The 15,212-nt window shown below is 43.4% G+C and overlaps 1 protein-coding gene across 1 annotated transcript in view; it reads left to right on the top strand.

The window, feature by feature from the left end:
• LOC144148729 (cytochrome P450 2F3-like) overlaps positions 1-14,960 on the top strand; it is a 72,784-nt gene extending 57,824 nt beyond the window's left edge. Inside the window, exons 7-9 of the mRNA XM_077680251.1 lie at positions 3,804-4,062; positions 10,942-11,132; positions 14,741-14,960. Of these exons, the coding sequence (XP_077536377.1) occupies positions 3,804-4,062; positions 10,942-11,132; positions 14,741-14,916 (626 nt within the window). The 3' untranslated portion in view covers positions 14,917-14,960. The remainder of the gene's footprint in view (positions 1-3,803; positions 4,063-10,941; positions 11,133-14,740) is intronic.
• The last annotated feature ends 252 nt before the right edge of the window (positions 14,961-15,212 follow it).

The following is a 15,212-nucleotide window of genomic DNA, read 5'->3' as shown; positions in this document are numbered from 1 at the left end:
ATTCACGTAATTAAGCTTCGGAACAATGTTACATAAGTGTCAACACACTATGGTACACATTACACTATGTTATGTTACTATGTTGAATACACTATGTTACACAGTGTGTAAAAAAGAAGGGTGGAACAACTTTCCGCGCTTGGCAAGAGGAGGAAGGCTCATATTATGCTTCAGTAATGACATGCTTTCGTTGCCAGAGCAGAAAAAGCTGATACATTTGGCTGCTCTAATTTGGACTCACTTCAGCATGTCAGTCAACATTGCCGTATCGGGGTGCCGAATTGCTGAAGCGTACTCTAAAGAAGGCCTGACCAAAGCTTTATATGCCCGAAGTTTTGTGTCCGGTTGTGGGACTATCGACCGTGTAACAGAAGACGGAATCGTTACAAGGATTTGTTAGGAACGTATTCGAGATTACTGTTCCAGGTGAAATCAGAGTTAAGAAAATCGCGAGGGTATTTTTTTTGATGAAGCAGACCCCATTACATTGTCATTAACTCCGTATGTGGGGCAGGGTTGTGTTCCACCGGAGCAAATCTAATGTGTTTGGTATTCCAACGTTAATTTCCATTTGCCTCAGTCGAAGCCACTCCATTAGTTTCACTAATTTTGTAAGGTAGACGTGTCGGTCGGTTCGCTCATCTCCCTATATGTGACGCAATCGTCCGCGAATAGACATACTGAAGAGGCAATATCGGATCCGAGGTCGTCGGTGAAAACCAAGAGTAATGAAAGACCAAGCACGGATCCTGGAGGAACAGCTGATTTGTTCACATTTTTATTGTTTCTCTTATAACTTTGTTGCAGCACTGCATGCCTTCGGTTTTCATTCAGACGAGCTGAACACTAAATATCCATTTGCACAATTTATTCATTTTCAATATATTCGTGACGCTGCGTACATCGAACACTTCAAACACTCAATCAACACCCCGCAGAATACCTGCAAGGTGAATACATCGGAAAACTTTCTACATACCTGAAATCAAACGATGCACGCTTATTTGTGTAAAATAAAACATAAATCAGGTAGCGTGTAGGTAGCGTGAAGGATCGAAAATATGTCACGGAATGCTTAAGCCTTTTCAAGCTAATCCCCAGCCTATCTTTTGAAACCTTCCATTCACTGTATTTGTACGTACAGCCGCATTTCTCTTTTGCTCAGCTTCAATTGTTCTTGCGAGCTTTATGTTTCGGTTAGTTCACCACACCTCCAACTATTAGTTGTTCTTTTTTTTCGGTATGTGCTTCGTCGCACTGGCTTGACATCGCGTCGTTCCTACTTGGGTTAAATCCGCTATTCCTAAATTGTTGTGCATACATGTATCTCAAGATCTGTCACTTCTAGGCAATAAAAATTGTTAGCAGTTCTACAATTCTCTCTCTGGTAGTCACCCAACGAGAAACATATGTGTGCACGATTACGCGATTATAGTGTGTCACTGCCTTCTTCTATCATCTATGCGTTTGGTTAATCTTACATTGCTCATTCTGGATCGTAAAGAAGGAATCTAATGAACTAAAGAATTATTGTTGTCCTGTTACTGGTTGTTTCTCTCCTACAGATACAACAGAATGGAGCCATTGCGACCAATGTATTTTTCTAAATCATTCATTTGGGCGTTCCCGTCCCAAACTGCGAGCATTGCACATAATTCCTTGACCTCACCTTTGTTCTCCTCGAAAACTTAATTTAACCCTTCGTTTATTCTTGAACACGTTGGCAGTGTACTGATGTGTCTTTGTAACAGCGTCGGTTTATGTTCAGCCACACAAAATAATAATAGAAGCAGCAGTATTGCCGTACTAGAAGAAGGGATGTTTGCCGTTTTGAGATCTTATTGCGCAATACACGTGCTTTCTTACCAGCGCATCATGCATTCAATTGTTTCCCCATTACTGTAATCATGCTTTTGATTGTTTCCCCAATACCATTCACCTCTTTCCCTATGTGAAATCGTCGGCATGTCAACCGCAGGCGAAACTCAGCGGAGACACAGTGGTGAAGACAAAACAAGTTGGTTTGTTTCTTTTTCAGGTTATCAGACTATAATTGTTGGGTCTTGTTAACTAATAGCAAAAAGGTTCAACTAAGCGTGTTGAACGTGTTGCCCCAAAAAACTCGAAATGTTCATCCCCTTTAATTGCTGCATAAACTTAGTGAAATTTAGGTTACTATTCTGTATACTTCCGACCTATAGTGCCTTATGTTTGGTGGAGGATGCTGAGGTGTTCCGCGCTGTTACGTCCGAAAGCCCAGTGAGAAAAATTCCGGGTTTCTTGAAAATCAGGTTACCTGTTTACATATTTTTCTTTGTAATTTTTGTTGTTTGGGTTAGTTAGGACAGGGGTAACGCAATGCAATAATACATTTTAGTATAACAGAGAGATGTCTGTTAAAGCGCACTTCTAGTAGACATTTTTTTGCTATACAAGGGTTTGGATAATAGCAGTCATTATTATAATTGATTGCTATCACATGATAACTGTAATAACTACATCCCGGATTCCACGTAGCACTGTCTGGGCAGCGTCATTGCATCAGCAGGATTGGGACTCCTTTTCCTCCCGAACCTTGTAGTCGGCCTGATTAGGCGCGCTTTTCACTTGTTTGAGAAGATCGAAACACAAAGTTTTTCGTATTCCAAAAGTGTTTGCGTAGACAACCGCGCAACACAGAAAAGGCATGGACTCAACATGCTCGTAGTGTGTCCTCTATGTATTGTTTCATCTTCTGCTAACATTTTTGCATACGCTTGAATATCTTGCTGCTTGGATATTTGCATAATATCGAAGCAGCACCTTTTATTGAGCGTTTCCCTCACGCTGTTTATGATCCGCCTCAGTGACTGCTACCTCCATTGGAGTTCTTGCCCTTTCTCAGAGGTCATCTTTGATTGCTCAGCTGTGCATTGGCCTACTGTCACTCATGTGTTTGTTTTGGATGTACCTCACTCTGCCAACGTCGCTTTCATTATATTTTATTGTTGTAACTTTCGGCCCTGTATTCGCGTCATAGTTGATGCAACACTACGTATGAACCCGCACTCCTCGTAAGTGCCAAGGAACGTGCAGCAATTGCTGCGCAGCTTGGTGCCTCCGCTGAAGACCCTCCTATCTTGTAGTGATCGTAGTACGTGAGTACCATGTCTGCTAAAGTTCCGCTACGTTATCATCTTTCTCTCCCCTTCCACTTGCACACTAAGGTTGTTGTGTTCACGGTGTTACGCTGATTACGTTTTTGACTTGGTCCTTGGCGTCAAGCGCATTACACCACAATATTTTCTGTTAAACCAGCCACAGTTGTCAGATCGCGCGAAATGAATGTATAGCTAATTGTAAAACATTGAGATTAGTAAGCGCTCAAGTCTTCAAATTGTGTAATGAGTCGCTGTCTTGAATTGAGTGTACCTGCATTAAGGAGTGATTTGTGTCTGTGAAATTGCTTTTTGATATGCTTCACAGCTTTATTCTTCAGTCACGAACTAAACTATATTGAAGACAAATGTATTGTTTTGACTTGTTGAATATTAGCCGCGTTTGTCTTACCGGCCTGAGGAAATATTACGCAGAATAAAAAATGCATTTTGTGTGATCGTAGTTCCTGTTTCACTTGCTGTTTATAAAATAGTTAAAATACAGTTGGCTGCAGGCAAGTAAATGGCACCAGGTGTACACTGTCTGAAAGATGTCACTGTCATGGCAATTTTTATTGTTTCAGGTGTCGTGCGAAAACTGTGCTTTGCTGGACATCTTTTTTTCGCCGCTTAAGACAGAAGCTTGTGTTTTGGTTCTCGACGCAGATCGTTACCTCATAGGAAACATTGACGCATTCCTCAATGGAGGTACATTCAGCACGGCAACCACAATGAATATGCACTTGGTGAACTTTGCCAATAATCCCGACACGATTCAGGCTCAGGTGCAGCAAGAAATTGATGATATCATAGGTCGGGAGCGCCAGCCGACTTGGGAGGACCGGAAAAAGATGCCCTTCACATTGGCCTGTATATGGGAGATGGACCGGTGGAAGACTGCTTCAATACTCGGAATTCCCCGCGAGTAAGCATGTCTTTGAAATGCAATAATATAAATTGCGATTTCGTGCATGTTTGTAATGGGTAGTACGTTATTGTAACCATGAATTACCTGTAATTCCCTTTCCAGTATGAATGCGTACTGGCGCTCTCACATACTTTTTTGACGTTTGGATGGTGTTTAGCTCTAATGTTGTCAAAGAGGTAACACTAATGCTACAAAAGGCTATTATGCTACAAAAGGCTGTTCCATTATACAAAACAGAAGAGACAGTTCCGTTCTGGGGTAGCAACCCGAAAATAGCGCAATTGTGGAATTCAACTGTTTTTGAGGAAAAAAAGTTGATGGGAATAACAGTATCCCTTGTGATGGGAAATTTTCCGCAGCACAGGAGTGGTGTAAGTATTGGTTCGTTAACATGCTTATGTGAGCCACCCTTAAGAGCAGTTGAGGAGACACTTCGAACATTTTAATTAAAAATCGTGTAGAAATCTGGACTGGAATATTTTCTCATTTACCAGCTCTGGTAAACTGTCATTTTTGTAATCTCAGCGTGCGGTCATTTTCGGCAGTAGCACCTTGGGGCACCGCTCCTCCAAACGCTTCCTTAAGAGTCTTTGCTGTGGTATTATCGTTCGCTTGGAAAGTGACTATTCCTTAAAACAATTAAATGAGGCTTAAATGCTGAGCTAATATGTTCATCACGTGCGTTTAAACAGATTCATTTCAGTATTTACTACTTCGCTTAGTTGCGACACAGGCATGTTCCTGAGTACGAGCTTAACACTGGGGACGAAACAATCGTTTTGCGTAGACGGATAAGGATACCATGAAGTTTAAGACGCTTAGGCACAAAATATCAAGTTATCGCTGGCTCCCCTAACTTCTCCTTGACCATATCAAACACCAAATACCGGTGTTTCTTTTTTGGCAGATCTTCCAAAAAAGGTATGACCCAGCTGCAGACTTTCTGAGCTCTTCTGTAGAATATCGAGCGATCACGCCGTGACTAAGAATGAAGTACTAGCCCATATCTGTGTGGTCATGTGGTAGTAGCATGCTACGTATTCTTTGTTTGTCGTTTGTTCTTGTAAATAAACTAACTTACTGCCTATCTAAATCAGCGTCTGCAGATATCGTTATTGTTACCTATAAAAGCTTCTTAGTTTCACTGAAACAGATGCAGTCTTTAGAATTGCATGCATACAAAAGATAATAAATTTCTTTCGACCGTTAGTGCTTGGAGGTATGGTTGTTTTTTAACAGCTGGTGGATGCCTCAACACAGCAGGACAGCCAAAGAGTTAAAGAATTGAAAGTTGCGGCCATACAGCAGCCATAGAGTTGCAGCCTTAGAGTAATGAAGGGAAAACCCTTACTGCGTACTCATTTATTCAGGGAAAAGCTAAATACAAGCCACAGTACAGTACCGGCGTGCTTGCGCTGAAACCCACCAGCCAAAAAAAATCATGCAAAATGTTTTTTCCATTCTTCCCGGCATACTAGATTGACTGCACTCTCCCATTTGCATGCCCATGTTGGACGGCCGTAATGCTACCCCTTGTTCAAATGTAAGAGATTGTCCGCACCATGTTACGGCACTCCAGTTTTCATATTAAGCGATAATCCCATTCCCCTTACAAGATATTCTTTAGCTGTTTCATTGCCCAGCTTTTTCAAACTAGTTTTTACTCCCTGTAGATTTTGCGTTCATGTTCGGCGGAAATTCTATGCTACAAATGCACTACGATGGTGTTATGGATATGTAAATGGTTTCAAGCAGAAATATATTACCTAATAAATACTTGGTTTAAATACACATTACCACGAAAGTGAAAAACCAAATATTAAGCCGTAATTTGAGAGTCCCGATGGAAACGTTTAGTCGGATATTCTTCTCAATTGTGCTTGACAGAAAGCGTGATGGGCAGCTTAAAGGCAGTGAAGTTTAACAGAGCGTGCTGTTGGGCGAGTTGGTACATACTTAAATGGAAGGTTTAGCGCAAACAAGACGAGGACCTTCCTTGTTTGAATCTCTATCGCCAAGGCTGTGTTACTGAGGCGAACACGTATTGGTGCTGAGGAAGAAATCACGCTCCCTGTGTTGTTTAATATTTACATTTATATGCTGTATAGGTCGCATCACGCCAAGGCCGGCGTACTTCTTCTCTCGGAAAAGGTGCTCTCTAGCTGGCTTACTTTTGCGATCTTTCGTACATGCATGACACTTGCAGGCGCTCTTTACCGCAATGTTTATTGCCCGAAAAATTGTCCCGACAGTGGCAAAAGTGAGGTAAAAAGGCAGCAGGCGTATACACGGGAGTGTCAGGAGGCGTGCGGGGCCGGTCCTTGTATTTGTCTCTGCAGTGGTATTGCAGCGTATGGGGTAAAACAACCCAGAACAACAGGCTTCTCAAGAGTGTACGCTCTTTTTAACGAGCGCTTTTTTGGGCGCAGCGTGTAGCACATCTCAGGGACTATTCTGTAAATCATGCAATGAAGCGAACTTGTACTACTTTGACGTAGATTGCATGTAGTTTTCTGAAAGAAAAAAAAAGTGAGACGACCCACAATAGATGAATGTGAAGCTGTATTTACAAAGCGGTCCTGAGAACCCACGCAAGTGTGCGCGCTGGGCCCTCCGTCATTCTCCATTGAGTGATACATCAATTGGCGATACGGGGCGGTGTCCACTGCATCTTGTGACATCACCTTCCCCCTCTCAGACGGTCGGAACTACCATCCCGGTCGACGCGACGGAAATGAGTGGAATGCGCTGCCAATGACCAATGCGATGAGAATACAAAAAAGGGAACGAGTGACGATGAAAGTCTTGGTGATGCACGACCCAGCAACAGCGATTCTTTGTCGATTCTCGAAACTACGTCGGGAAAAAGGGGGATAAACGGCTAACTTCATCTCATCACTATGCCGCGGTTTAGTGTCGAGCAGTAGATAATCCAGCAACCATGGGAGTGTGTAATTGGTAAGACGCTAGCATTGACCCGTCTTGGTGTTCAAGTACGAACACCTGAGCGTCAAAATAACAGAATCGGGGAAATAACTATGCCGCAGTTGGTAAAAGTGGCATGAATAATTGTTAAACAATACTTTACAAAGTACCACACAAGTGTGAAGCACCTTGGTACATAATCTGGAACGTATTTCATGATAGTGTCTTGAGTTCGCTATATGTTTCCGTTTCATGTCTACACTTGCTGGGGGAAATTAAACTTCACATTCGTACTACAAGTATTCATCCTTCATCCTATTAATCCTACAAGGGAAAAAACTTATAAGTGGAAAGAACGACAAAAAAGTTAAGGCGCCAAAAGACAGAAAGATGATCGAAAACATGCGAGATGGCATTGGGGAGGAAGCGTTGATCGAAGAATGGAAGCGAAGCAGGCTAAGTTGATCGGCTCGTATTCTTGACAGCGATTGTCTGAATTGTATCGAGTCTCTACTCTACGCCAGTTTCTGCTGAAGATCGTCCAAATCTGAATGTCGTCCAAGAGTGTGGCAATGCAACTGTGTCGGCCCGCATGTACGACACTAGGAATTTGTTTTTGCTCCCACTCGAAAAACGTTCACTACGTTTGGCGTATTTTTAGTGTGTAATGATATTTAAAAATAGTGCTAATCGGGCAAGCTTCCGGCGGTGACGTATGAGTGTGAGAAGAGCGGTTTTTTTTTGCTCCGTTAAGTTGTTGGAGATAAATATTCTCAAAATGCAAACCTAACCACTAGATTTTGCACAGCTTTCATTGCGGGAACAAGGTATTTTTGATTGGGATCCAAGAGATCTGCTGCATATTGTAATTTTGGGCGCACCAATGTTCTGTGGGATATTTTTTGTAGTTCCGGGGGGGATATTTTTAAATTCTGTAGGAGATTACCGAGAGCCCTGGCTGGTGCAGAAAGAAGGCGGTTAATATGAACGGACCAAGCCAGATTAATTGTTAGATTTACAAATTGGTATTTGTACGAGTTGGTAGGTGAGAGTACAGAGCATGGAGGGCGTAACTGTAATTAAGTGGGTTAGCGCGCACATTAAAGATAGAGTTTTGCATTTCAGTACATTTGTGACATTTCCCTCTCGGTACACCAGTAGTAGGTCTTGTTTTCAATAGCTACAACGTCTCCTAGTAACGTTAGTTGTCATCATGGCTATTTATTTGATCGTATACAACACAATCACCTGCAAAAAGGTAATATTATTAATGGCACGGGAAGCCTGGTCATTGATACATATTAAGGTCAGAAGCGCTCTTTGTACAGTGCGTTGTGTTACTACAGAGTGCACTTCGGTAGCATCGGAAGCAGTCTTGTCTACGACTGCATATTGTTTTCCATTGGTGAGAAGTTATATATCCAGGGTAATACGAAGGAATCAATGTTCAGTTGTTTTAATGTATGCATGTAAGGGCGATGAGGGACATTAGCAAATGGTTTTACTATGTCAAGGAACATTGCGTTGGTTTGACTGTTATTGTCAAGTCTGGTGTGCAAATCGTGGAGGAGTATACATGTTTAACAGGACAAACCTTTCCGGAAGCCGTGCTGTTACTGATATAGGAAGTTGTTGTTTTCCAGGAGGTTAATCGCATTTGTGTAATAGATATGTTCCGTAATCATTGATGGGATACTGGTTAGTATTACTGGACCATAGTTACATGGCGCATGATTTGATACCAATTTTAAAGATTGTGACGATATTTCCGAGTTTTCATTCCGTATATCGCCAAAATACTGTTATTGGGAGAACAACATTACAAATATTGCGGTTGTCATGTCCCTTGTGTTTTGAAGTATTTTTGACAGGATGTTATTGGGTCCAACAGCTGAAGATGAATTTCTTGATTAAGCTGAAAATTTCGCTGTTGTCAATTGTAATCGGTGGCATTTTATTCAAAATAACAGTGGTGTCTCCAGGGGAGGTAGTAGTGCGCTGTTTCGTAAACACGAAACTGAATTTGGCATTAAGAACATTTACACAATGCTGTCACCAAGCGTATCGTCAGAGTTGCCGGATAAAGTGAATGACGAAGAAGTGTACAGAATTGTGGTTCACCAGAACTGCGTGGGGTTAGTTTTCACCATGCTAGGTGAGCTGACATGAAAAAAACTGATTTTCTGATGATGAAAAAAAAACTGATGAATATGAGAGGGATGGCCAGGTGTGGAACCGATGGCTCGCGAATCGCAGCAGCACCATACTGCGGAAGCGCGGCACATGGCGGCCCGGTCCACTTGATGACCATGCGAGGGGTGGCCGAGTGTGGAACCGATGGCTCGTGCGTCGCAGCAACACTGGCGTGCGCCTGTGGGACCACAGCCCACGCGTCTAGCGTCTTCGCCGACCTCCGTCCCGCCCGTGGCGGCCCAGTCCACTTGATGAACATGCAAGGTGTTTCCGGGTATGGAACCGATGGCTCGTGTGTCGCAGCAACACCAGCGTGCACCTGTGGAAGCAGCTTAGGTCAGGGGCGATTGGTGACGCGGTGCCAGAGCCGCTTGATAAATATACATGTGTCCCATAATGCGTATACCGTGTGTGTGTCATTCAAGAAGTAGTAAGCATGATGATCAAGTTAATCCTAGACAATCAGGACAGCTAAGAATACCCAGTTGACCCTTGACTCACACTACGAATATTCTGGCATAGTCGAGCTAAGCCTTTGCTAATTTTTTCTCCTTTCACGCCACCCCTTAAAAACTCGTATTAGAAAATTTCAGTTTTTTTTAGATATTGCGTACCACTGTTAAATACGAGAGACGTTCTTGGGCACCATAAACGCAAACATTTTGACATGATGTCTGTCTGCCGTTGTGTTTGGCAATTCAGCCGTATGACCAAAATTTCCGAGAATTTTTCGAAACGATATTTTACAGAGGAATATTACAAAGGTACAAAATCTGGAAGCAAACTTTATATCTGTCAAAACGTTTCAGCGTACCCAATTCATTCGTTGTATTTGAAGCAAAAAAAAAAAACCCACAGCTGGTACGCTAAGGTTTTCTTCAATTGAGAATAGAAATGGGTTTAATGTTTTTTCGATGGACATCTAGAAAACGCCGTAAAGCACTGTTGTAAGAACAAAATACAAAAAATTGATGACGCTGAAGCCTAAATCTCATCTTGTTGTTTGTGCGCCAAACTAATGACAAAAGTTGTAACACATGGCACTTTAGCACTGCGGATGCAGTGAAATTCAAAATTCAGCAAAACTCTATTGCGTTTAACTTGGGTGAACCAATACAGAACGGGAACAGCGTGAGGGGTGGGCCCGGGATGTAAAAGAGGCCGGTAACGGCTGCAGAAGATTGCAACGGCTGCAGAAGACCAGGAAGAACAGAAGAAGAACATTGCAACGGCTGCAGAAGACCTGACACGAAATCAACTTCTCTTTTAGGGGCGAACCCCTTTAGGGGCTCTGGCTGTCGGCGTCCCCTGTCGTCGTCGTTGTTTCGCGTAGTTGGGGTACTGAAACCCTGGGTCACTCGATTTCCAACGCCTCGCGCTAGAACGCAATGCGTACTAAAATAACACACCGAAATCCTCGTTTTGCAACTCCTCGCGCTAGAACGCTTCGTGCTTGAACGGCACGAGACGTTTACACCCAAGCTGGATACGTCTAGCCGTGAACGGTTTGATCTCTGTGGGTAAAAACGTCAAGGCGCCCCGAATACACTTATACACTACATGCTTCGCCCTTACCGAGTGTTTACGTCAGTGGAGATGGTCCGGTTTTTTTCTAGCTGAGTAGTATCCTCGGACTGCACTAGAGTTGAGAGAGAGATAATGAACATCTGATGCATGAATAAATAGCAATTTCTATAGATAATACAATGTTGTGTTTCGCTCTCTGGTTCCTTTCAAACCGTTTCTATTTTATTTCAGATGTTCAGACGACGTTGTCATTGATGGCTTCTTTATACCAAAGGGCACAGTTGTACTTCCAAACATATGGGCTGTTCATCAAGACCCAACGCTATGGAAGGAACCACAAAAATTTGTCCCTGGTCGCTTCCTAAATGACGATGGATCTATCATGTCACATAAGCCTGAGTTTTTGATTCCATTCAGCACTGGTAGGTGTCAAATGAATGAGTGTACCCGCTGTGAACGTACAATTACGGTTCAAACAAATGAGATAATACCAATGCAGCAAAACGTCTGTTGTCCCTGCAGGCAAACACTGTAAAGAAGTAATAATATTTTGCATCGTCACAACGCGGATGTGCAGAACAATACAGTAACATGGCTATTAATTTATGGAATAGCAGTATAATGCATGCGCGCAGATACTAGCTGTTAACGAATTCTTTTATTGCGTTGGGATGCTCTCAATAGCTTATATTCTGGTGGTTTATGAAGGATAAATTTGGGAAAAACAAATACGATGAGTGCTCAACTTATCGCTAAACTTGTAATTTGACACCTTCCGAAATACAAATTATTAAAGCCGCATTGCGTACAATTGCCCCTATATTTGGTAGCGTTGTTAATCTTCGGCCCCCATAGTTCGCTTCGGTGACTCAAGTACTTGCAGTGGTTATGACTTGAGGACTGCTCAACATATTCGTCAGGTGGTGGAAACGATCAATATTCTCCACGGGTTGCAAGGGGGTACGGAAATGTTCTTCACTGGTACGGGATCGCGGTATACAGGAGCATGTCCACGAATGTGTACCCCTTGGGTATGCTCCGGTTATATTGAAGCAGGGCCAGCATACGCATCCTTAGGTCCATTGTGTCAAGCTCTTCGGAATCGCTGCATATAACGCAGCATTAGAAAATGGTACGTGGTCCATTACTGCTACAATTCCAGCAACTTCCTGGAGAGCTCTTCAGCATCAACGCCACTGTGAGGCAGCACTGTGCACATCTACTGCCTCATCCTATATACCCATGGTAGACTCGTAGTTAGTTACTTTACCGGAGTTATTGCGGGAAAAGATCTTCACAGCGTAGTTCTATTACTGATTTCTGTTGTGGAAAGTTCTGAAACTGTCGTTTAAATTACGAAGACAGAGCACAAGGATATTTTTGTGTGTGATTTTAACTGTATTGTTTTGCAGTCGCCTCTGCGCTTCTCTTTCGGGGGATTGCGTGTCGTTTACTTGGATAATTTTTTTTTCTGGCGAATTCGATTTTTGTCGGCTGCATCAGGAGGTAGCGTTCAGTGTTTCTGGCTTAGAAAATGCCGCGATTGTGGTTAGAACAGAGTTCTACCTATTTAAAAATAAAATAAATCGCACGTATGAAGTGGAGTACAATGTGCTTGGACTCCAGGATTAGTTACCATTTGAAATTACAATATTTACGTCTAATGATGACGAAGGTTGAAACGTAAAGCACTCTTGCATGCAAAAGTTATATGGCAAACTTCTAGGTTACGAGCCTCTGCCAAGACAAAGTCAAAGCCTCAATGTTCAAACTGCACACCGCCAAAGAGGCCAAGTCGGAGCGTAAACAATAAAAGTGCAAGCTGCCTGCGAGTCAAAGCCTAAACCCACCGACAGCAAACGAATTCCTCAAGAGGAAACTTAGCACCCCCTCTCCCCACCATTATTGTCGCTAGACGTTCGTCGTCATTAGAAGGCGAGGATGGGAAATTTGTTTGCAGACAGAATGCCGTAAATGTGTGTGTGTGGTGTTGTACGAATGAAGAGGCAGACGTATGAAAAGAGTTTGATTTTATTTCCGTCGAGAATTTGCTATTCCACTTCTACTCTCTACAAAATTAACTTCAAATCAACGAAAGTCTAACGCCAACACCCGCAAAACAAACCCTAAGAAAATGGTGTGCGACCGAATACGATGACGTCGCAGTCAGACGTCGGCTTCACAATGCGAGGTACACAGGCTCCAATCTGACAATTGGAAACATTTTTTTTTCTTGTTTCAGCATAATCGTGATGACCTGCGGTCCCATTGTGTAAAGTTGGCTGTCCTGCAGTTAGCTTTGCTTACGACACCGCCATCAGTGAGACCAAAAAAGGTTCGCTATAGTAAACGACGCAACGTAATTGTACCAGTTCCTCTCCTATATCCTAATGCCTCAAAGAACTGGGTGTAGTGGCAGTTATGCTCTCTTACCATTAAACTTGTGACCACTCATACGCTCAGGTTTTCCAAAACAACAACATAAAATGGGTCCTTAGCCTACGACCCTTTACCAATACCCCCAAAATTGACCTTACCTCCCACGCAGCCGCTACGAATTTTCAATCCGGTGAGCCACCAAGTGTACACGAAAAAAGGCGCAGAGATAAGGAAATGATTCTTCCATTTAAGCTGTTCATCAATTGTCAAAATTAGATCAAGAGTGAGGTACTGGTATAAAATTCTCTGTCCTAAAGAGGGAGCTAAGCTCGGCGGCAAGGATGTGCCTGATCACGTTAGCGTGTTGCCTTTTCTTGTGACAGGGGAATATCAAGAAAGAGAGAGAGAGAAGAAACATTTATTAGAGCAGACGGTGGTGGTTGAGCCGTCACTCGGTGGGGTGGGTTCACCTCAGTCCAGGTACCCTTGGGCCTTGGCTGCAGCCCTGGCACGGGTGACCAGAAAGATCTGGTCAGCGTGACGGGAGCTGGTCAGCAGGCCCTCCCACTGCTCTGGGGAAGGTCTGGGATTGGGGGTAAGCGATGGGGTGTTTTGACAGGCCCACACCATGTGGTAGGTAGTATTAAGAGAGGGGCAGAATTGGCAGGTGAGTGTATATTGGGTAGGGGAGATAGCGTGGAGGATGGGTGCGTTGTAATATGTGTTTGTTTGTAATCGACGCCAGATGACTGCTTCCTCCTTGGTTAGTTGAGGGTGAGGTTGAGGCAAAGTGAGGCGAAGGTTGCGATAATGGTGCAGGACGTCGTGGTAGCGTGATGGAACAGCGGGAGTTGGAGGAGGCTGGACCGTAGGTTCTGTTCCTGAGGGAAATGCCCGGCGTGGAAGGGCGCGGGCAGCGGCGTGAGCCGCCTCATTTCCCTCGAGGGACGAGTGGCCAGGGGTCCAGACGATGTACAGGTCGGGGAGGGGATTGATTGATGCGAGTATGCGTAATGCAGGAAGTGAGATGCGTCCATGTTGAATGTTACGGCAGGCTTACTGGGAATCTGTTATTATTGTAAGGTATTCGGAGCCAGTTGTAGCGGCGATGGCTATGGCAATTTCTTCGGCAGTGGTGGTTGATGTCGAGAGAGTTGTGAGGGAGGTGAGAAGTGTGCCTTCTGAGTTTACAACCGCCAGAGCATGAGCCTGGCGTGTGGGGTAGAGGGCGGCGTCGGTGTAGCGAGTATCGGGGTGAAAGTGGAATTGTGAACGCAGATGCTTAACCCGGGAGAGCCTTCTACCTTGGTTGAATTCTGGGTGCATATTGTTAGGAATTTTGGATACAGTAATGTGGGACCGGATTGAAGATGGAATACGCTGAAGGGCTTGTGAGGGAGGTGGGGGCTGGTATCCGAGAATATCAAGAAAAATTTTATTTTTTCCGGCATGTAGTACACGTGCACTTAACCTCTTTCTACCAGTAACGGAGGCGACCCCTTGCATATGTGTCTTACATAAACAGCAATTAGCGCCCATTCGATAGTTCTGGTTAATTTTGCATGGCGTCAAACAGGGGTTGTCATGGCGTCAAACAAGTGGTGTCGTACTTGTGAAACAATCCGCAGTCTAAACTTTTTATTGTTTGCAGGTCGCCGTGCCTGCCCTGGAGAAACTTTCTCTTCGATGGAGATCTTTCTGATGATTACTTACTTGCTTCAAAAATACCACGTACTACCGGAAGAACCGATCAATTTCGACCTTGATTCCTACGACGTGTTTGCATATCATGTACAGCAAATTAAGCTCCGATTTGTTCACCGATAAATGTCCAGATGTCATAAAATATATGTTTTAATAGGCACGTTTCTTTGTAGTGCATATAAAACTCGATTTTAGGAAGTGAAGGAAATATTCGCGATATACCGTGAATATTCTGTTTAAGTTACCATTCCGAGAAACAAAATGCAGAAATAAAAATGTTTTAGAAGTCAGCAAGCCCTGCAGACTGTTGTTCTAACATTTTGCACGAAAAATGTTTTTCAATACACAGGAAATTCACTCTTAAGCTGTTTAAAAAAAACTCATAAGTATTTATGTTTTGAAACCAGTGTCAGAATTGC

Source organism: Haemaphysalis longicornis, unplaced genomic scaffold, assembly GCF_048455015.1.
Source record: "Haemaphysalis longicornis isolate Haplotype H1 unplaced genomic scaffold, Haemaphysalis longicornis Haplotype H1 scaffold_8, whole genome shotgun sequence".
Classification (NCBI taxonomy): Eukaryota; Metazoa; Arthropoda; class Arachnida; order Ixodida; family Ixodidae; genus Haemaphysalis; species Haemaphysalis longicornis.
This window is presented reverse-complemented; position numbering and strand designations above follow the sequence as displayed.